Genomic DNA, 23,333 nt, shown 5'->3' on the forward strand with positions numbered 1-23,333 from the left:
TCTCACTCGGCAGTCAGCCAGTTGCAATATCAACCAAAACACTATTTCTCTCGCTCGCTCTCTCTATCTCTCTATTTCTCTCTCGCTTACTCTTCCGGCTGGCTGTCTATGCCGCGCAGTCTGCGTTTGTTTGTTTGCTCGTTTGTTTGTCTGTTTGCATGGGCGCCAGGCGTTTATGCAAATGTTTGGCCCGACTGCTTTAACTGAAAACACTTTAACCACATTCACCTTGGGCGGCTGCTTGTTAGTAGCCATTGAAAGCAGCAGAAGATGCCAACACCAAGCCATGACCCAATGCCTTCTTCAGCTTCAGCTCCAGCTCCAGCTCCAGCCCCAACTCGAGACCAGTTGCCCAAAAGGCCATAAAATGCCTGCAAGTTAGAGCCTTGCCCTCTAACTCTCCCCAATGGCTGTTGTTGCCGAAAAATGTTTCATTGCTTTGGGTGCTTCTGTCCCGGACTGGGGGAGGCTTCTGCTGTCGACTTGGTTGCCACACCTCGCCAAAAGTCAGACGTTTTTCTCTCTCTGTTCATGGTTCCATGAGCTGCTATTATATAGTGTGTAGCATAGCGTAATCTTACTTCAGTCAAAGGTTTTGCACGGCCAACCGAAACACTCTCTGTTAAGCAGACACACTCACACCCACACACACACACACACACGCACAGCAATACATGCACACATGCGGCAAACACTTTGGCGTGTTTATTATGGAGCTGTTTTTGCCGGAGGAGCGCTGCTCTTCGGGGTTGCTATGGCAAAATATGCTCGAGCTCGTAGTCGTACTTGTATTTAGTAGATGAACTCGTCAGGTCAGATATTGTTTGATTAAACACATTAGCATTTACAAGCATTGTGAATCAGCTTGTGGCGACTGGCGGAACAGCCTGGCCGTGAGGTAGAAAAAGTCTGAGATTATGTTTAGGTTAATAAATTTGATATTAGATGTAGCGAATGTTGAGACTTAACATTGTTAGTCAATGGATTAATGAGGCCAGAAGATACATTTATTTATAACCAGCTCGAGTTACACGTAGAAGCATGGTCTGGATTTCACGTTCAATGATTGAAGCAGAAGTAGAAACAAAGCGAACTTTTATTAAGCCTCATAGGCTCTCGAAATTTTTTTAAGCCATATTTAATAACGTCGTAAAAGTTAACTATTGTAAAGAGATCTCACAATTTTGGCAAGCCGTTGGTCATTTAGTCAAATAGTCTAGGCAAACAGTTTTATGTATGTTCATCTATTGATTTGTATGTCTCAGTATGAGCTATGTATCATAGTTATAACATAGCTTGAGAGATAGTTTATATATCGGCATTAAGTTTTATTCTTACACAATTTCAATATTGAATTTCGCGTAACAAGCACGTAGGTAATTGCATGCTTAAATTATAAGTATTCCCTGTTTAATGCCGTGGACAACAACTTTCAACAACTTTCCAAATAATGGGTAGGTGTTACTTAGCGCCTTTTGCAACACTGCCACTTACAGCAGCAACAACACCACCACCAACAACAACAACAACAACAATGCCAAGCCAAGTCGAGCTGGTGAAAACAAAACAAACATTTTCTCTCACGAAATTTATCGTTTGCATAAATTTGCTTTATTGCCCTGCTCCAAAGCCTTGTTGTTACGTGCTGTGTGTGCGTGTGTGTGTGTGTGTATGTGCAGGAAGTGTAACTTTCGTTGGCAGACCAGGACAAGGCTAGTAAATGCAACAGCAACAAGGACAACAACAGCGAGGCGTATGGCAAATGTGGCGAGCAAAGTTTTCCATTATTCAATTTAACTAATGAAACTGAAAATTCATTTTACCACATTAACACACACACACACATACACACATTGGGAGTCACAGGACGATGGATGTGGCAGGAAATGTGAGCCGTTGCCGCCCGCAGCAGGACATGTGTGCGTGTTGTTTTGTAGCCCATTCTAATTTGGCTGCTCGTAGTTGTTTCCTTAGTATGGCTGTGTGTGTGTGTGTGTGTGTGTGTGTGAGTGCCTTGGTCCTATAAAACGCGAAAATTTATATTTAGAGGGCAGCTAGGACGACATTCATGACAGCGTCCTTCCGACTTCACCCCTCGTGCTGGCGACATTTTAATAATTAAGCATACTTTTAGGCGTTCCCATGTCCATTTGTCCTGTGTCTGGCGTCTGTTTCTGCTGAATGTGGCGACATTTCGACCTTATAAATGATCTGACCAAAATATGCGTTCAGTTCATTTATTTACCGTTGCAACCCCTCAAAGGTGGTGGGGGAGGCGAGTTTTTCCGAGATTTACGAGCCTTGATTTCGATATACGTTAAATTTTTATTGCTCTCATCAATTGTTGCGTTGAGGAATTTGTGAACAAACAATAACAATACTTAGTGTACTTCATCATCATGCTAATCATCATCATCATCATCATCATCTGCATTGTCTACATCTTCATCATCATCGTCTTCGTCGTCGTCGTCGTCGTCGTTGTTATCGTCATCGTCATCTGTTTGCTGCTCCTCAAGCACGTCACTGGAAGAGGGGCTATCAGTGCTGTTATATTGCTCCTCAACACCCTGCTCTTCAGCTGCATCTGTTGTCACATCTTCCTCGCAGACATCTGTTTCCGTCTCATCAAAGCACACCACTGTACTGCCGACGTGGTCGCCATTGCCCATCTCCCTTCGCTGCAGGCACTGCGTAGGGGTTGGTCTTTGGGCGCGAACACTGTCGCCCAGCTTCAATACTAGATCTGATGGTCCCTTGACCTGTTTACGCAGCGTCGACTGATTACTGTCCAGTCTGGGTGAGTTCTCTTCGCCAGCAGTCCGCCGATGGCCAGAGCTGCCCGATGTGTCAGGTTTTTCGGAGTTGGCGTTTGGCATCAGAAGCGGCATCAGTTTTGGATCGATGGTTCTCTCGTATTCCGTAAAGTCGAACAATGCCGGCAGATGGCGTCCATTGGGTAGCTGCTGGTTGGGGTCATTGCGCAGCTCGTCAAAGAACGGATGCGCGCAGGCCATCAGAGGTGACACGCGGTCATTAGGTGTATATATGAGCAGCTTGGATACCAAATCGATCGCCTCTGGTGGTGTTCGGATGCGAAATACTTTGGGCCAAGGATGCGCCTTGAGTTGCGGCAGCTTCAATTGCTTGTAGTTTGGATTCATGTCCTGAAGCTGCTCCGGCGTGGGTGTGCCCATTACCTTGACAATCTCGACAATCTGATCGACGCCCGAATCGCCAGGAAAGATTAGCTGCCCCAACAGCAGCTCAGCCACCACGCATCCAGCGCTCCACATGTCGATTTTAGTTGTGTAATGTGTGGCACCAAATATGAGTTCCGGCGATCTATAATATCTGGAGCAGATGTACGATACGTTTGTCTCGCCACTAATCAGCTGCTTGGCGCTGCCAAAGTCACACAGCTTGAACACACCTGTTTCCGCATCCAGGAGCATATTCTGCGGCTTGATGTCACGATGACAGTAGCCATAGCTATGCATAAAGGCCAGGCTTCGGAACATCTGGTACATATAGAGACGAATGTAATTGACCGGGAGTGTTTGCTTGGCCCGCGCGTATTGTCGCTCCACTTTGTATAGAGTTTCAGGCATGAACTCCATAACAAGGTTTAAATAAACATCTTCACGCTTATCGCCGCTGGAATAGAAAAAATACCTGAGGGTGATAATGTTTGGATGTTTCAGCTTTCGCATGATCTGCAGCTCGCGGTTTTTGAAGCGACGATCCTGTAAAACTTTCTTTATAGCAATCGGTTCGTTGCTGGGCATCAGTTTGGCATGGAACACGACGCCAAAGCTGCCATTTCCTATGACCTTGCTGTCCATATAACTGATCTCGGTCATCGTGTCCGGGCCATAGCCGGCGGTGGCCACCACCGTGGTCAGCTTGTTGTTTATGTTTATGTTCTTGGCAGCCATTCTCTGCTTTTCTCCAATTGATTTTTATTTATATATATGTATTGTTAGTTTTTATTTTATTTATTTTTTTTTGGTTTATATCTTAGATTTTTATACAAAAGACAAATAATATGAACCTAATTATTGGGGGGTGAGAATAACGAATCGGCCTTTAAAGACATAAGTATATTGGCTATTGTTTTCTTTATTTTTAGATAATTTCAATGTCCCTATTTTACTTTTGATTGCTTCACCGACCTTTAGGCCAATACCTACTTGGTTTTCTCATATTTTACTTTTAATATATCAAATAATTGACATTTAAGAGTACTCTGCACTTAAAGTGTCATATAATATAAAATTTATAATTAAATTTACAGATCGGAAAAGTACATCTGCCTATTCACATTGGTAAACGTATATAAATAACCAGTCAGTCAGTCAGTCAATCAGTCAGGAGAACTAGACAGCATCTTAGATTAATGGAGGGAGAAATTATACTCTAGTGCGTTGGTATTGAGTACTTAATTGCTGCTTTTTATTATGATGTCATATGGAAGTAAAAAATATGCACCCGCATGCGGTCGGCGGTTAAGTTCAGGGAGTAAACCGCCTATTTAATCGCAATGCTGTGACTAAGCTAAATCAGTATAGAGTCTCCAATATTGTATTATAAGAACTTTTGATTTCAGAAAAGAACAGTAGTTGGTTACGGGGAGTCGTTAGTCGAAGTTTAACAAGTGCTAACAGTACATTAACAATATGGGTTGTGGTGAAGGACTAGTGAAAGCTCTGTTGATTTTGTTCAATGTTTTGTGCTTGGTAAATGAATTAAAAAAGTGTTTGCTGTGATCACTACAAATGCTCAGACTGTTATTATCTCTATATATAAAACTGTTTGTCCTGACTGACTGACTGACTGGTGATCAACGCACAGCCCAAACCGTAAGAGCTAGGAAGCTGAAATTTTCACTGTAGTTACCTTATGTGATGTACGTTAAGACGGGGTTTCGGGAAATTCCACCCGCAAGTGTGGAAAAATCGCGAAAAACGTATATATGTAACTTTTTTGTTTACTATCCGATCGGCCCCAAACTTATTTTCAAAGATCTTTGTTCAAATTCATTTGAGGGGTGTTTCACACTTTTAAGAAAATCCATTCCTCCTTGGTGGGAATGGAGGTCAAAGATTTGGTGGGTGACGTTTCGCTCTCAAATTCATTTCCAGAGATCTATAAGAAAAATCATTCTTCGGGGGAAATGCGATTTAAAGATTTTTTGGGCGAAGTTTTAAGTTGTGTCCGATTTGCTTCAAACTTATTTTCAAAGCTCTACATAAGAACTTAATAAATACGTATTTCAGCGATTTGGGAAATTCCACCCGCAACAGTGGTAAATTTTAAAACTGCAGTCGATTGCTCGATATAAATTAACTATTATTAATTGTAAGTAAAATATCTTACCAACTTAATATTGGAATGTTATCGGTGCCCGCATTTGAAGGAATCGTGAGTCACAATCACTTTAACCTATTTTTATACCTTTGACAGGGTATAATACTTAGTGTTGTGATGCATGTGTAACTCTTTGATTCCGTAAGTATATGTATTTTTGATCAGGTCTATATAGCCATAACTCTGTGTCTGTCTGGCTACTTGCAAACTGGTTTCCTGTAAAGATTTTTTTTTTGTTTGTTTATTGTATTGAATCAAAAATAGCATACATTTAATTACAACACAGTTGGCTTAGGTGATATTTCGCCAAGCCTGGTTGAGTCCTCAGGCTTTATCGTGGACAAACGTCAAAGGCGGCTTTTTTGAATAAGGCTGCATCGTCACGTAGGTAGTCGGGGGACTCTGGGGCGTCTCCTATGTCGTGGTTGGAGGAGGTCCTTGAACGATCTTCTATTGAGCCTCCTGTAAAGACTGGTTTTTCTGTTACATATCTCGGAACTGGCAGGATCGGACCACTCCTTTAAATAAATCGAACTAAAAAGTTACGAAGTCTACCATGTTCTTTGCATTTGCAGAAAATCTCAGCGATATCGGAATATGATATGATATGATTAAAGAAACTGGAAAAATGTTATGTTGGTCAAGATATCTTCACCAAACTCTGCAATTACGAGCTTTACTACTTTTCTCAGATATCTGCTAAGCATTAAGACGAAGATCTAAAGTGTTGAAGATAACTGTTCGATTTTGTTTGTTTTTCGTTTGCAGATATGTGGAGCAACTCTAGCTATTTTGGGGACTTTAATGGTTCTAGAGATTAAAGATGTTTCGAACATAAAAGAGTTGCTAACTGTGAACAGTGTGTCGATCGTAACGCTAGTGCTGGGCACCCTGGTATTCATCATTTCGCTGTTAGGTTGCTGCGGTGCCCTGTGCGGTCAACCCTGTCAGCTGCGAACGGTGAGTGGTAATTCCTTTGATCTGCCTAAAAAGAATTTAATACCAATATTTTATTTGTTTTTGCCAATATATGGGATTCGCGTGCGACAGTTGTCAAAATTGGAGTACTTATTGTATCTGGAGTGATGGTAGGTTCTTAAAATGTTACTTGCAAAATCTGTCCAATTCGAAATTCTTACAGTTAACGGCTAGCATGTTTGCCAGCTATTTGGCCCACAAAATACGCAGAGCCAACGAATTCGATTACTATTAATCCAAGTTGGTAGAGAGGTAGAGAGATGCTTTTCAACTAAAATACTTTATTATTTTATCGACATGGTATCAATTTTATTTATTTTATAACCATTTCATTTGACAACAAAATATAAGGGTCAAGCTTAATAACATGGATAAGAATTCTTAACTTTGTTAAAGGACAACGGCACGACATTAAAATAAATGTTAACTATAAAGATAACTATGAGAATATTTTGTTTATGTTTTTTTCTGGGTATCACTAATTTCATAACACACAGAATTCACAAGGACCTTTTCGAAAGCTTTTGGGTAATTTTTCTATGCCTAAATCCTAAAGAATATTCCAACTTTAATTATGTTGCAGCTTTTTTTGTTGCGCTTATCGTCACAGTCGTAAGCATTGTTATCAGCGTGACACTTGTCTTTACTAAGGCGCATTAAGTGATAACTCAAGGGATGATTTCTTTTTGTCGTTTAAGTTTGCTAATTTTAAGTCCTTAGAATTGGCGCTCCTTGTCCACGTTCGAGTTGAAACTTTCGCCTGTCGCCTGTCGCCGTTGTCTACCGCCCTTTGTCTTGGCCACTTGCTTATCGGGCTTGGCTTTGTTGTGCTTAGCAATTTTTAGTGTTCTTTTACCCTGGGGTCAGCATGCCCCGAACGCTTTTTGCCGCTGCATTGGCAATAATAACGAGGGTAGATGGCTGGTTGTTGTTGTATAAAATGCTTTTATTTGCAATTATTTTGTATATTGTATATCGTATATATATTAGATATATAAAAGTGACACACTCATGGTAAAATCTTGTTAGACACAGATACATATATAATATTTCATTTTAATTATGCGTGTTTTTTTTTGCCTGTTGATACTTTAATTTTTTCCTTTAATTTTATTAAGTGCTAAGAAAATCGATCAACTTACATTGGGTACAATATTTTTACTCGAATTATGTTATTTATTTAATATACGTTTTTTTTTTCATTAAAAAAAGCAAAAGTAATTTATTATAATTATAATAATTTTTAGTTTTATTAGTGGCAGTGTTGCAATTTAGTGTTTCTTTTTATTTGTTTTTTACTAATGAGCTGAAAGAAATGGCTAAAATAGATATATATTTACATGCTAAAAACACCGACACATACACACACACACACACAAATACGCACACACACACACGTGTAAGAGAATAGATACATAGATATTTGCGCTTAAATTATTTGCAAATGATTAAACTAAATTGGGCTTAAAATATGGTCAAAATAGTGTTTGTTATGTGTGTGTGTGTGTGTGTGATGTCTGTTTGTGTGTTTGTTCTTTGCGGGTTGCGCTTACATAAATATTATTGAAATTGCTGGACGTTGTTGGCATAAGTAAGTAAGTTGTTTATTTTTATTATAGCTAGTATCATAATTGTTAACATACACAGAAATATGCACATAAACATATAGATATATATGTGTAATATAATTTTATTTAAATTACATTTATGGGCTACTTAATAAATTTATTTGGCTTTATTTTCTGCTTCTGCTTTTGCATCTGTTTCTGTTGAATTTTCCATTGAAGTAAAATTAAATTTTACATAATTTTCATGCTACTTGTGTGGCATTATTTGTATGCGTATCAAATTGGTTCTTAGTAGTTAATAAAAAAGCATATTTAATTTACTTGCAGGCCACACACACACACACACACACACACAGACACATGCGCAAGCAACACACGCATAACAATAAAATTTTATATTTATCGCTAACGATTTCCTTGGCCAGGAAGCGCAAGTGTTTTTGCTGCCTCTGCGCGATTGTGTGTGTGTCTGTGTGTGGTTGTGTATAACTGTGGCTAAGCCTCAACATACTACATAAGTACATACGTACATACGTACATATATGTATATACATATGTGCTCGTAAGCATAAATATCTTTGTACCGCCTGCTTTAGGGGCATCTTCCATTTTGTTGTCTGTGCCGCACGCATATTTTAATAAATTTTATGCCGCTGAAATGCGCGCCGCTTATCATTAACGCACAATTTATTTTTGCTTTTATGTTGTTGCTATTGTTGTTGTTGTTGTTGCCGCTGCTGCTTTTGTTGTTTGTGTGCTCTCTTATCTGGGAGTTACATTTGCTTTTTTGGCTTTTTGATTATTTGCTGCGCATCCTAAGCTATTTCGAAATTCTTCGTATATTCGTTTACTTATTTTGCATGCATATTTTAAAGTATTGTGTTTAGCTAATTAGTTTTAAGCGCAATTTGATCTTTTGCTTTGCACACACAGAGACACACACACTCACAGAGTCACACTATACACAGGCATACTTAAGATTCGTTACAGACATTATCTATTTACATGTTGGCAAAATGTACATTTAATTTGCAACGACAAAGCCCGCAACGAGTTGTTGTCGAGTCGAAAGTTTTGCACAACTTTTGGCCCAACGGCTTTTAAATGTTGTTTATTGTTGTTGATGTTGGTTGCTGTTGTTACTGCTGTTCCTGCTGCTGGTTGCTGTTGCAGTTGCCTCTTTTTGTTTTCCATAGCATACTTTTGTGCGAGCACCCGCATGTAGTTTTCATTTAACTTTGCACTTACACGTGTTGTTGCCGTTGTTGTTGTTGTTGTTTTTGCTGTTGCTTATAGCCAAGCTTGTTGCTGCTCGAAGAGCTGTTGCTGTTGCTGCAATTGTTGCTGCTGTTGCTGCTGCTGTTGTTCCTGTTGTTGCTGCAGCCAAAGTTTACAGAATGCAGTTGGCGGCGGCGCCGAAGCGCAAACTGTGGCAGAAGCTACTGAAACGTGCTGCAGTTGCTGCTGCTGAGCCTGGGCATGGTCGTTGTAGGCGGGCGTTGGCTATTGCAAATTAAATTTAGCTAATTCTCACAATTCTGTGCTCATTTCGCTTACAATTGCGCTCTGCATTGTTGTTGTTGTAGTTGTAGTTGCAGTTGCAGTGGCATGAAAAAAAGAAATGCAAACATTTGCTTATTAAAAAAAAGTTTTAGCTTGTTATCGCATTAGGCTTTAAGCCATTCTGTGTGGCTTATCCTAGTTGTAAAGTGTGCGTGTGCGTGTGCGTGAGTATGTGAATGTGCGTGTGTGTTTTTGTGGCTTGTTAGTTCATTTTTCTCTAAACTACTGTGCGTATGCGTTATGCGTGTAGGTAAACAAAGCAAAAATAAAAGCTCTTAAAGTATTGCAAACATTATGGCCAGGCGGCCATTAAATCATTTAAGCGTTTGTAGAAAAAGTAAAATGTATATAATATTTTTGTAGTAGTTGCTGTTTTTTATCTAGTTGTGGCTTTCCGGGCGCCAAAACAACACAAATAATTACTTAATTTAATCATAAGCCTAGCTAAAAATACGACCGAAGCCTAACAAACCAAAATATATATATATATACATAATTTCGACGCCGGCGTTGTCGACGTTTTATATAGACGTTCATAAGCTTATCTCTCCTCCTACTATCAAAATGCTTGCCTCAAATTTACGAATGCCGTTGCGGCATTTTAAGCACTTTTTTGTCCCCGCCTTGTTTTTTGTTTTTTTTTTTGTTTTTTGTCGTCGAGCATAAACTGCGTAAAGTTTTGCTGTTTTGCCCTTGCGTTACTTTCACTTGCCCCTTTTTGCATGTGGCACGAGCCAACTACAAAAAGTCGCGAATCGATGGGCGATGCGAACGAAACAAAACGATAGACAAGGAGTAGCAGACTATCTTTTCTGTCTTTTTTTCAATTAGTTCTTGTACGAGTTATTCTAACTGGAAAGATGTTGAAAATATGTGTAAAACAACTATGTCAAATAACTATATAAGTATATCAATTTTTTGAAAACTATACAAATTCTTCTCGAGCTTCTTGGATATTTGCTTAGTTTAAAGCTTAAGGTATATGTATAGTCCAGTATATGTATAGTCCTTTGCTAAACTTTAAAATCAATGTAATATTTATTTTTTGACAAATGCTAACTTATACTTAATAAATGGAATATAATACAAAACTCGAAAGGGTTATATAGCTCAGCTTAAAACAAATGAAGCCCACCAATCATATCAGCTATTACATAAAATTTACGCCGTAGAGTATTTCAAATTTGTTATGTGCCTAAACTCTTTTTATATATTTTGTTTCATTTTTTTGGTCTTTTGTTTATTTGGCTGCGCAAGTATTTGTGCGATATGAAATTTTTGTAGTGCGCTGAGCCTTTTTGCCTTTCATTGCGTATTTGTGTGTGGCTGTGTTGAAATTCGTATTTATGTTGCGCTAGAGGCCTGGCTGGGCACATAGACGAGGACATCGACCGGGAAGTATCATTTGCCCGGCACTTGCCTACCCTCGTAAATTTTAATGTTTTTGCTTTTCTGCTTTTGCCAGGGCCATCATATTTTCAGCTATGCGTGTGTGTAGGTTCTTTTTTTTTATGTGAGTCTCTGTGTGTCTGTGTGTGTGTGTGTTTGGATGTTTGGTGAAAATTATGTATATTTTTAGCACTTTCGCTTGTTTTGTTTTCGCTTATCGAGTTTGAAGGTCATTTGCTTAGCTTTCATTGCAATTTTTCGTCGCTTTTTCCCCAGCTGATGTGCGTGTGTGTGTCTCTGTGTGTGTGTGTGTGTGTGTGTGTGTGTGTGCGCCCTTGAGTGTGATATCATATCTTCATATAGTATGTCTGAAATGAATGTTTGCCTGCCTGGCTGCGCAGTTAATTTGTTGTGAAATTGTCATTTTGTTGCTTCAATGGCTGCGTGCAATGCGGCGTATGAGTAATATTCGTGACGAAACTCAAAACAAATGTAAATGGATGGGCAAATGTATGGAAGGACCTTTCGGGGTGCGCTAATGAGGCGCAAACAGATCCGAGCACACAATTGAAAGGGCAGGGGATATTTTTTTTCGGCACAGGTCTCGACCGTTTTCATAGCAGAAGCAAATTTAAATTGACATGTTTAAAGTCAATTTGTGCGCTGCCTGAACTTTGGCTCATAAACAGGGCAACAGCCACGCCTACAATTCAGTTCTCGTCCAGCCCCTCCCCGCTGACATTAACCTATTCATTTGTAAATGGGCTGTCGAATTTCGTTGTGGCATTCACATTGTCTTCGCATCGCATAAATATTTGTGCGCCTTTTGCCTTGCCGAGCGTAAAAACGTAGATGGAGCAAAAATAAACAAACAGGAACAGGAATAGAAATGAAAACAGGAGCAGAAGCAAAAACAAATGGCGAGAGGCAGTCAAATCAAATGTAAATCCAAAATGAAAGCAAGCGCCAAGTGAAATTGAAATGAAAACGAATGTAACGCGGAAGAGTCTTTTCCATTTTCCATTTTCATACATTTCCCCATCATTGTCGTTGTCGTCGTCGCCGTCTTTGTTGTTGTTGGTATTGTCGCTATACATTGTTTCCCAGTTTTCTTGAAGGCAATTGAAAATTGGCAGCTTTGTGCTTTGGCTTTGGCCATGCCTTAGGAACCCCACGGAGAAGCTAAAGGCCAAAACGAAAGCTGCCGTCAAGGGAGCTCCTGCCACACCCATCGAGCGTTGAGCCACGCATAGGCCTAACAGGCACATTAATACATAATTTATAATGTTTTTATTCTGTTTTATTTGGTTGGGTCTTGGCGCTCTTTAAGGCGCGTCGTTATGTGTGTGTGGCTTGTTGGGCAATTTGATTAAGAAATTTCGAGCTGGAGATGAGTGTAAGTGATTTAAAATTGAAGCAGCTGAAAGAAATCTTGATCACCTGCTTAAATTATATTGTTATAATAAGCATAAAATAGTCAATTCGTGGAATAAGACTCGTTTTCCCCTGTTCGTACCCTAACTTTGGCATACTTGCGAAGAAGTTAACATTAATAAAAATTATCTGGAGAAGCTGCAATGTCAGTATAAATCAACTTCTCGCGGCAATATCAAAATAAATTAACTCGTCCACGCGGAATGGCAGTAACACATTGCAAAATATTTAACAGGTATATTAAGCACCTGGTAAATTTTGAAAGTTAGATCGCATGATTCTAGTAACCAAAGAAAATATGAGGAAACTAATTGGGTTTGACTATTTTTACGAATGGTCTCTACTTGAACAGCAGCATATAAGAAACAGACTTAAGCGTTAAAGACTTGTACTAAACGCATTAAACATAGGTCTTGCTTATTGCATATTGCTTGTTAGCATAACAATTTAAACACAATCTCAACTGGGGGATCAATACACATTCTCAGGGCTTAAGTCGCCCCAACTGCAAAGGGAAATTCAAACTACGTTTCACTTTTAAGGCTGCAGTTGCTGTTGTGGTTGCTGTGGCTGCATGCGGGTGGTTTAAGGGACGCACCTTAACAATATAAAAGTATCAGGTTGTTAGCTAAACAAAAACTTGTAAAAAACTAAAATAAAATAAAAAGGAAAACATTTAAATGGCCGATACTGGCAAAAAAAGAAAAAAAAGATTGCAGCAGAAGTCAAACGGCAATATTCGAAAAAAGAAGTAGAAGAAAAGTATAAAATGTAAGGGAAAACCAAGAAATAAACTTACCGGCGACTACTTTGTATAATTGGCGATAGGATTATCTCTAAGCTGGAGGAAATGTTTTGAGTTTGTTGTAAATTCGAGTGCGTATTGGAATTGGTTCGTAGTGAATTCGTTGCGGCAGCAACTGTTGCAGCTGCTGCTGCTGTTGCTGTGATTTGTTGTTGCTGTTGGTTTGTGGGGGATGTTGGGTGATCACTGGGTGGCGCATTCAGATTCGGATTGGCATTCGTATTGGAGTTGGTTTGGCTACTATGGCTATTGCTATTTGCATTCAATGTGGGACAATTTAACGTTTGGTTGGCTGTGGTAATTGGCAATGCTTGTTGTTGTTGCTGGTACTGTTGCTGTTGCTGTTGCTGCTGCTGATGTTGATGTTGCTGTTGTGCTTTGGTGTCGTTGGCACACTGCTGACCACTGTAGACATTCGCATTGCAATTATCTAGATTAATATTGGCCAAAGCGGAAATGGATGCAACTGTTGTTGTTATTGCATTTCGATTGCTGTTGTTGTTGTTGTTGTTGCAGTTACTGGCACTATTGTGGCTGCCTGTGGGCGACATCAAAGGGACGTCAGCATCAAACATATCCTCAGCCTCAGCGGCCTCATCGTCATAAACATCATCGGTGTCTTCGGTTTCATCATTAGTTGTGGCTGCATCTTGCTGAAGGGCCTCCAAAACGGCCATTACCTCATCCTCCTCACTGCAGGAGTGCGATGAGTGCATTGCCTGTGCATTTCGATGGGGTTTTTGCGGGTTTTGTTTTGAGTTTTGGTGGAGTTGGGGGTATTGAAAACACAAAACAAGGTTTAGCTCTCTTGCAGGGGTTTCGGGTCTACATACAGTTATGTATTAAAACAAGCACTATCTATATATGTATATATATGTATATCACATTTTAGCACAATTCGTCATGCACTTACATAAATATTGTTTAGCCACAGACTTAATCAAATATTATTGCTGCTAATTCAACATCAATATCAGCAATAAACTAAACAAACAATAAATAATTATATTTATTTATGCAGGCAAACATGCGCGATGCATTTTATTACGTACTTGATACTAAATATATTTATGTAGATGTATTCATATCACAAATCAAAAAAGTTATTTGTACGTGTACTTTGTGAAATGCAGTTTAAAAATCAGCTACAAAAGCTGGCGATGTATGCTCGTAAATTTATTATTATAGCTACAGGCGAGCAAATTTTAATTACACACATTCAAATCCAGCGTAAAATACTCACGACAACAATAACAACAACAACAAAAACAAGGACAACAAACCGCAAAACCAAACAACAATGTGAACAACACAATGGCACATGCCAAATACCCGTGGATGGGGCTTAACAAAAGCTCGCCTGGTTGCGTTCATAAAGTGACCGCCGGCTAAACACCTGACCAAAATCAGGTAGCAGCCAGCGTAGGAGTTGGAGTGCATATTGTGCTCATGCCACAGGACTTGCGCTCTGTGGTTTACGATTGTTTGCACTGCCATGGATCTGAGTGACGATTGTTCAATGATTATTGCTGTTGTTGTTGTTGTTCTGGCTGTGGAACTTTAAGTTAACCACCTACCGCAAAGTTTAACTGTAGACCTCGTTTAAATTCCAAAAAGTTGCCGTAGATGCTATTTAACCAACCAAAATGCTGGCAATTGGCTAACAAAAGGAATTTTTCTTACAAATTAAATTTAAGGAATCAACTATTATCACAGGTAATTTTGTGTTGATAACATGCCGTATCATTTCAAGCGTATTTAAGATATCAATCAGATGTGATTTATATTCAATTCATTTAGTGGCATATCAAAAGGACTTTTTAAATTGATATCAACATAATTCAGCTGCATTAATTTCGTAATTGAAATATCTTTCCATCTTTCTATATATATTTAGTTTCACATCTGTTCTGTTATTTCTTTGTGTCTGTGTCTCAATCTCAATACACTTAAAAGCTCATTCAATTTAGCCAAAGACATGTTTGTTGTAGCACATTTGCTGTTATTATGATTGAGTTCACACACACACACACACACACACACACAGCTTTGTGAATGTGTGAAGGCAAACATTATGTTCCCATACTTTGTCAGTCGGGTAGATAGACAGACACATACATATTCATTTGTAAATGAAAACATAAAGGTGCACACGCAAAGGGATCTTGAGTTAGCATATAGCTAAGTATCTTTATCTTGTGGATACAAACACTTGAGCCACTGGTCTTTTGTATGTGCTGTCGGCTTATGCTGTTTTGCAGCCAACTAAAACTTTTCTTGTGTCTGGCAAAGTTTATTTTGGGCATTTGATTGAAGTTTGTTTGATTTGCTATTAATTAAAATTGCATTCAACTTGAAAATTGTATTTGTTGCCTTTAGAGATAACTTATTGGAGGCGAGTGCCAAGCCCCACCCACTCCATCAATAATCAAGCTTGAATTGCAGCCTAATGGAAACACGTACGGGATTGCTTAAATCAACAGGACTGTGGGAGGAGGTTCGGCTGAGCTAGGCATTCCTTGCTTCTTGTTGCCTGTTGAAATTTAATTAATTTTCTTCCACTTTTATGGGTGTGCTTCTGTCAGCTAGTGTGTGTCTGTGTGTTTGTAGCTTTATGTGTGTGCATTCGTGTGTTAATTAGGCACAGTCTCTTAGTACACACATGTACATTGGCTCTTTGGCCCAAACGCAAATGCATCAAATTGCCTGGCAAAACGTTGGCGGCTATAAAACGCCCCCCGCAATTAGCAGCACCCTCTAAAAAGGACTCTTTCAATGTCAGCGACTGCCACCGAACCGTCTGGCAACTGTCAGGGCCAACTGCCAACAGGCGTGTCAACATACTCGTCTAGATAATAATTACGTACGCTCCCTGAGCTCTATTTTTTACCATTTGTTCATAGGGTATTTTTCAGCATTTTTCATGCAACGGCGTAAAAAATATTGAACATGTTTTTGTTTCAAATAAAAATGCACATAAATATTTAAAGCGACAGATGTCCACTGCGAAGAGACAAAAGACCAGCTTAGAGCCATACAAAAAAAGGCTAAAATAAATTTTAAAAAAATATTTCCCGACGTCTATTGTCTGAATACTTTATAATTAAATCATCCGGTGTGCGGAGCAAATAAATAAAAAACCCAATTGTTAAATAAACTTTTTTACAGCATTTTCCGCACTATTTGAGTCGTAAATTGTTTTCTGCTCATAAATCAATTGCCAATGCAAAAATATTTTTATTTGTTTTACATTTCTATTAAAAAAAAAAGCAAAAAATATTTCCCCTTGTTTTACCTAAAGTTTTTTTTTATAAATAACAATAAATAAAAACAATAGTAAACCTTCTATATGGCTTAAATTGATGGAGTTCTAATGGTTTTACATTTTTGGAGGACTGGCAAAAAGTTAGTCAACAACAGACAGAAATATAAATAAAATTTGTAACCATGTCTGCTTTTTGTTTATATAAAACTTTCGCAAATAGGAACTGAAAGTAATAATATATGAAATACTAACAAGTCGTGGCATGTGCTTAAATTGAAATATTTTGCATTCATTTGTTGGAGTTTGGCTCATCAAAAATGTTTAAACTTTTACTCAACATTAATAATTATTTATTTAATTGGAGAGTGCGTCAATTTGATATTGTAATATTATATAAATTGTTTATATAAATTGTTTGTGCCCAGTGGAATTTTCATTGCAATTTTCAGTTAAGTTTCGTATAACAATTTTCATTGCATATGACATTTGTAATTGTAATTGAAACTTATTGAATTGAAATATGAAACTGAATTATATTCAATTATTGCATGTATTTTCTAATTGTGTTTAGTTAAATGTTAAGCTTTTTGATACTATGCCTGACTATTTGTTTAAAAGGCCATTTACGAAAAACGGCTTTAAGCTCAATAAGCCTGGCCATAAGTTGTCGCTTTTATTGTTTACCAATTGTGTTAATCTAACATTTGTTAGTGTTGTAGTGTGCGTCGCCTTAGGGCGACAAAGAACAACAACAATAGAAAACAATACCAACAATAGCAATAACAACTGCAGGCACTTACACAACTCTTCAGGGGCAGCGTGAAGTGCGTACTGGCCAGGAGACAACAGCAGCAGCAACAGCAACAACAACAATCGAAACTTTTGGCACATTAAATCAGTAAATTTATTGACTTAACTGCTTTGGCAAGGACATGCCACATGCCAGCCACGCCCACACCTACGCCCACGCCTATCGTTTGCCTTTTGGGTTCTACGGAGAGTTCTCCGTATCGTTTTGCAGTGCGTTGGTCTGTCTTTATTGCTATCTCTATCGCTCTGTCAGTGGCCCTTTGAGTTCCTGACTCGCTCCTTGCTGTGCTGTCATAATTTTTGATTTGCTTGTTTTATTTGATGTCCTTTGGCCGTTGCTGTCGTTGTTGTTGTTGTTGTTGCTGATGCTGCTTTTGCTGCTGCCAGACGCTGTCTTCGCTTTACTAAGCTGCCTCCAGCTTAGGGAAAAACAATTTTGCAAAATTTATTTTATAGCAAAATTATGCCAAACATTTCGAGAATGTTTCTATGTAGTGTCTGTTTTTGCTATGAAGGACATTTGCGACACACATAAATACACACGCGCGCGCACACATACACACACACACACACACACATACACACACATATGTGGCGTATGTGTGTAAGCGGGTCGAGCTACACTCTCACAGAATTTATTTAAGAATTGTAAGTATTCTTGCTGTGGTAGCTGCGAATTTTGTGCCATCAACTTGACTTGAAATTATTTGCCTGGGCAGCCCCGCCTTGCCTCTCGCATTTGCTGTTCCATAAACTTGGATAATGTAGCGCAAATAGTTGCTTATTATTTATGCTGCTTTATTGCCTTCCGCCTCTCCCATTGTCTTGGCTCGTGTATTTCCTTGGCCTTAAATATCTTTTGCTGTTCAAGCAATTTGTTTGTTTGCTAGGCGAAAATTAGTTGGCATAGTTCTGTTCTTAATTAGTGGTGTGTGAAATTGAGCCAAAAAATGCATGTGTAAGGGATCCTTTGATAGATTATTTTTAAGTCTAGCTTTAACATACTTAATATATTAATCCTATCATTTCCTTTCCTTGCAAGCAAGTACATTTCGCAATGACAGACTATATAATAATTTGACAATTTAACAAATATGCCAACATGTGTTTGACGTTAGGCAATTATATGTGGTATATAAAAGATTCAATTTTAGGCCATCCTGATTTCTTACTATATGAATTGTAAAACCCAACTTCTATATGCCTAAGCTACTCACATTATTTAAATATTAGAATTTGGAATGTCTTTTCTGCCCCAAATACAAAACCCTCTTCAATACATAGCAGCTTGCCATCGTAATCAAGAATCTATATACCTGAATGGGGTTGACAGACGGACTAGACTAAGCCCCAATGGTGTTGTAAATATCCATTCCAATTACCCTGTACACCATACAAATCATAAAAACTTCACTGTTCCCTAGTGATATATGAAATTGTGTGTAAAGTTATTTCAAAATACATTACGCTGCAATCATGTGAATCTTTAAGATACTTGGCTTGAATATTTATATGTGGGTGTATTTATTTTCGCGCAGTCTATTTAAGTTAATTAAATTCCAGTCTATGCGCCAGACACAAAACGCAGATAGCGGCAAGTTTATTTGCAGACAGCGCGTCGCTTTTGATAACTCAAACAAACGAGCACAGATACACACACACACATACATACAGACACAAGTGTGTGCATGCCAAGATAAGTGTGCATGTAACTCAGGCCAGGACAGGAGTCCTTTTGGCCAGAGCGCCGCACACTGTTTACAATGGGTCTTACAAAATAATCAACATAAAAGCTTCAGTTACTTATTAGACGAAAATAGAGGAGAGTACGAAAAAAGAGATGTATGTATCCATATAAACACATATGTACTCCATATATACATACATATAAGCAAAAGTTGAAAATTAAGTATACGTTATGAGTGTGTGGCAACGACTGACATCATTGGCCTGCCACTCGCCGATGCAGAAGCCGATGCAGTAGCCGTTGCAGTCGCAGCTAAGTACATAAAAAACGAAGTGCTTAAGATAGTGCGAATAACATACGAATTCAATTAAAAGGCGGCAACTGAAAACTAGAAACAAAATAAAAACGAAAACAAAACAAAACTTGAACTTAAGCAGCTAAGTACACAGACAGAGAGTGGGGAACATGCAACACAAACAAGGATGCGGCAAGACAAAGAACAAAAAAACAAACAACAACAAGAAGAACAACGACACATGCGACAGGTTGACGCAACATGCGTTACATGGGGAACGGGGCAGAGCCTAAGGCTTACTCACAGTTTGCTGCGTTGAGGTGACATTCGATGGCGCGACATTCTGTCCATGCTGCAGATACACTAATGGCCCACTGGCACCGCCACCGCCAGCGCCCGCTGCTGCTGCCGCCTTGGGCTGCTGTACAATGGGCGGCTGCTGTGCGGGCATGACGGCGACGCCTTTGTCAAACTGATAGTACATGACATCGTTGGCGGGCGCCGAGCCGCCGTACAAAGGCGGCGGCGGTGGCGGCGGATCCGCTGTCTGTGCGCCCGAAATGTGATACGCGCTGGCCAGTTGCTTGGGCGAGCCAGTGCCTGAACCGGTGCCGGAGACGGAGCCGGAGCAGGTGCCGGAGCCAGTGCTGTTGTTGGCCATGCCTGGCGGCATCTGTGGCATCTTGTAGTTGTAGATGTAGGGACGCTCGTATTCGCCGCCATGTATATAGGACAAGAAAAGATCTGATTTGGCCGGCTGCAGACCAAAACCACCAACGTGCGATGCGCCAGCCACGCGCTGGCCCGGCGCACGATTGTAGCCAGCACTGGAGACACTGCTGCTGGCATAGTGCATGGGATAGCAGCTGGCGTTGGCCAGCTGAGAGCTACCACCAGCTGCCCCGCCCGTGAGCAGCTGCGTCTTAGTCAGACTTTGACCGGATAAACGACGCGTAGGCACGCCAATATCCGATTTGGCATCGCGCCGCTTGACCTGCGCCGCACTGGAGGATGGCCCTTGGTAATAGTACGGAGCAGCTGGATTGTTGGGCCACTCTACAAAACTGCGCTGCCTGCTGAAAGCACCACCACCACCACCACTAGCTGACACCATATTACCCGTAAGATTGCTGCTGCTGCTGCTCGCAACACCGCCGCCGGCACCGCCTGGACCCTTGCCCAGCGCATTGTTCAGACTGAACTTGTACTGATTGTTCTCAAAGGTCGTGTAGTTAAGCAGGCGATTGCCGGCGCCGATGTTGCTACTGCTGCTGGCGTTGCCGCTGCCGCTGCCACCGGCCGAACTTGTCGGCGGCGTTGAGTTAGTAGCTGAGGCGGATGCGCTATGCACCGGCGCCAGGTTTAAGTTTGGATTGTGATTCGGGTTAGTGGACGAGGAGGAAGCGTATTTGTAATTGGGCTTCTGTTGGCGTTGCTGTTGTGCGAATAATGAGCGTTGCTGCTGTTGCTGATTACTCACAGTCTGTTGCATGAGGCTGTTGTAGCCACCATTGTTGCCACCACCACCACCACCGCCGGCGCTGCCAACGGACTTGCGATGACTGCCACTGGAGGCGCCAGAGGATTTATTGGTGCCATAGCGTGTGCTATCGCTGGATCTGTTAGAAAGATAAGAAACATAGACCAATGTTGGTTAGTTTCGCAAAAATAGAGTTAGCTCCCTTTGTGTCTAGATAATTACCGTTCCGAAGAGTAGGCGTAATCCTGGTCAGCACCAAGACCTGAATCCGTGTGCTCGTGCGAAACGCGTAACGCTGAGTTCTCCAAGGGGCTCAGATTGGAGCCCGTGGGTGAGATAAAGTCGCCCATGCTCATGCTGGACATCATGCTGTAGAAGATAAAACATGGCAGAGTTGGACCATTATCGAAGAAAGATCTTGATCCGGAAAAGCTCGTGACTTACCGCACTAGACCATGCCCATTGTTGCGCTCGCATTCACGCGAGGAGATCGTGCTGGCCGAGCATATGGAGCCGTTCTTGGGTGCACCGCCGCCTCCGCCACCGCCCACGCCGCCGACATTGCTATCATGCGGATGAGAGCTTTGGTAGTAGAGTCTACAAATCAGCATTATGAGAAACTGCCTGAAGCAGTCCTAGAATCCTATGGCTTAACTCACCCTCTAATCCGATCTACGCGATTCTTGGCCTGCCCAGCGCTGGCCGGGCCGCTGCCATTCGTGATGGTATTACCCGACCCGGTACTCTTAGCGCCCACGCTGCTCTTGCTGTTGCTCTTGTGTATCTTGAGATTGGAGTTGGAGCGCTTTGAGGTCGTCTCCACCACGGTGTAGGGTATCTCGCGCAACTGTTGCTCCGACATGCCCTCGGTGTCCACCAGATCGAACTGCAAATGCTTGGCCAGCTCGCTGTTCCACATGCGACTACGCGACTCCGAGGGAGATCTGTTGGAGAACCGAGTTAGAGCTGTGAACAGACCCGAGCCCAGCCAGTTAACTTACTTGTTCTTGCGATGCCGACGGGACTTGTGATGCGAGTGCGTGTCCGAGTGGCTATCGTTGCTGTGCAGACTGCGAGCCACCATGCTGCTCTTGGACACGGACGCCTGCTGCACGGAGCTCTGGCCCAGGCTTGCCTCCGCCTGCCGCCGTTGCACCTCACGCCACTGCGTGGTGGAGTCAATCAACTCAGCGCTGCCGCTGCGCATCGAGGAGCTGCGATGGCCTGAGTAACTGCGTCCCCTGGTGCTGTCATGATCTGAGCCACCAGCCGAGTCGCGTCGATGCCGATGCGAGCGACGGTGCTTGCGATGATGCGAACGACCAGAGCGACCCGAACCACGTGACAGCTCGCTCTCATTGTCCGAGGTGCGACGATGGCGTTGCTTGTGTCTACAAAAGGTCGAGGAGGTGAGTCTCGAGAGGATGCACTGTGTGTGTGTGGAGACAGTTGCACTTACCGGCGCGTGGAGCGCGAATCGTTTGATGAATGACTCTCTACGGAGCTGGAGCGATATCGCTGCTGCTGTTGCGAGGCGGATGAGGAGCTGGCGCGCTGCTGCCGATGCTGATGATGCGACGACGATGACGACTGCTGATGATGATGATGATGATGACTTGTACCATGGCCGTGGCTATGACTGTGGTGATGATGCAGCCCACCGCCTGTGGTGCTCACCGAACGCACAGAGCGCGGGCTTGAGGGATTGTGGCCAAAGAGCGAACGCTGCTGGGATCTTGGCCAGGGAGCGCTGCGCGTGCTGCGCGGCGAGTCAGGTGTCTGCAAATTGCTGCCATTGTTGTTGTAGCTGCTGGAGTTGTTGTTCTGCTGCGAGGACTGGCTGGGACGCACGCCCAGGCTAGTGGGTATGCTATACGTGGAGCGGTAGGGACTGTCGTAGTTGCTGCAAATACACGGAGTGGGGCATTGTGTGGAGAGAGAAAGAAAGAGAGAGAGAGGGGGGTTGAGATCAGTCAGCAATTGCAACGCTCTCGCATTATTTTGCCATAAATTTAAATTGTTTAACATAAACGTTGATTAAAGTCTGCAGCATCGCGGCATTTAGGCTGTCGCTTGAACGGCCCCTGTCTGAGGATCGGGCCAAGCCAGGAGGACCGCCCTCAGCCAGCCAGCTAGCCGCCAGCCAGCGAGATCGACACAGACAAATAATGCGCGTGTGTAAAATTGAGTAATTGCCGCACTGGCAATCAGCGGGCAATCATTTCGAGCTCCCCATCGCAACAGACATGGACATGGACATGCACTTGGAAGTGGACTCCCCGGACGTGCCATCGCTCCGGTCGCGCCTTGTGATTTATGTCCCGCTTGCCATGGTGTGGGCAACTTGATTGGCCTGTCCTGGCTGCCACTGCACCCGCCTGACGTTTGGCTTCTTTGTTTGCAAATGATAAACGACGTGAGCTATTTGCTCTTCCCAGCTCAGTTCTATTCTGTTCGGTTCAGTTCGGCTGTGATCTGTTCTGTCTTGTGTTCCTAGGAATTGTTGCGCCAGCGATTACATTTGTGCGCTGCCACAGTCCCTGAGCTCTATTACCATCTTGGATAATTTATGCATAGATAGTGGTTTCTGCGCCGACGACATTGATGGGGTCAATGCGGCATTGCCACTGCTCAAGTTAATGATGAGATTTAAAAGCCACTGATCGTAAAATACTGCAAACATCTCGAG

At 41.6% G+C, this 23,333-nt stretch overlaps 3 protein-coding genes across 7 annotated transcripts in view; all 3 read right to left on the reverse strand.

Moving 5' to 3' along the window:
- Nucleotides 1-2,305: 2,305 nt before the first annotated feature.
- On the reverse strand, nt 2,306-4,193 carry gskt (gasket). Its single transcript, XM_064693233.1, has one exon. It carries the CDS (start codon nt 3,936-3,938, stop codon nt 2,403-2,405), a length of 1,536 nt encoding a protein of 511 aa, XP_064549303.1. The 5' UTR covers nt 3,939-4,193; the 3' UTR covers nt 2,306-2,402.
- A 4,723-nt stretch (nt 4,194-8,916) lies between these two features.
- On the reverse strand, nt 8,917-9,419 carry LOC135437143 (vacuolar protein-sorting-associated protein 36-like; the record flags this gene model as incomplete). Its single annotated transcript, XM_064694998.1, has 1 exon — nt 8,917-9,419. A coding segment is annotated over one exon (213 nt), but the record flags the coding sequence as incomplete, so codon positions are not given.
- Nucleotides 9,345-23,333, reverse strand: part of LOC135435944 (band 4.1-like protein 4A) — a 62,874-nt gene continuing 48,885 nt past the window's right edge. For 2 of the 5 annotated variants that reach the window (XM_064693228.1, XM_064693229.1), the window contains exons 10-17: nt 22,104-22,547; nt 21,646-22,035; nt 21,304-21,588; nt 21,089-21,241; nt 20,867-21,013; nt 19,469-20,783; nt 13,102-13,826; nt 9,349-9,482 (exon numbers count right to left, since the gene is read on the reverse strand). In XM_064693228.1, coding sequence (XP_064549298.1) covers nt 9,470-9,482; nt 13,102-13,826; nt 19,469-20,783; nt 20,867-21,013; nt 21,089-21,241; nt 21,304-21,588; nt 21,646-22,035; nt 22,104-22,547 — 3,472 coding nt within the window. In that variant the 3' untranslated portion in view covers nt 9,349-9,469. Of the gene's footprint in view, nt 9,483-13,101; nt 13,827-19,468; nt 20,784-20,866; nt 21,014-21,088; nt 21,242-21,303; nt 21,589-21,645; nt 22,036-22,103; nt 22,548-23,333 lie in introns of all 5 variants that reach the window. The other 3 variants (XM_064693230.1, XM_064693232.1, XM_064693231.1) reach the window with 3 other exon arrangements.

This window comes from Drosophila montana, unplaced genomic scaffold (assembly GCF_035044405.1).
Source record: "Drosophila montana isolate Dmon_TW-CO22-7 unplaced genomic scaffold, ASM3504440v1 contig_3733_1, whole genome shotgun sequence".
In the NCBI taxonomy this organism is placed as follows: Eukaryota; Metazoa; Arthropoda; class Insecta; order Diptera; family Drosophilidae; genus Drosophila; species Drosophila montana.

Bases quoted from the DNA above. Each gene is read 5' to 3' on its own strand.
- gskt (XM_064693233.1), bottom strand. From the start codon at position 3,938: ATGGCTGCCAAGAACATAAACATAAACAACAAGCTGACCACGGTGGTG.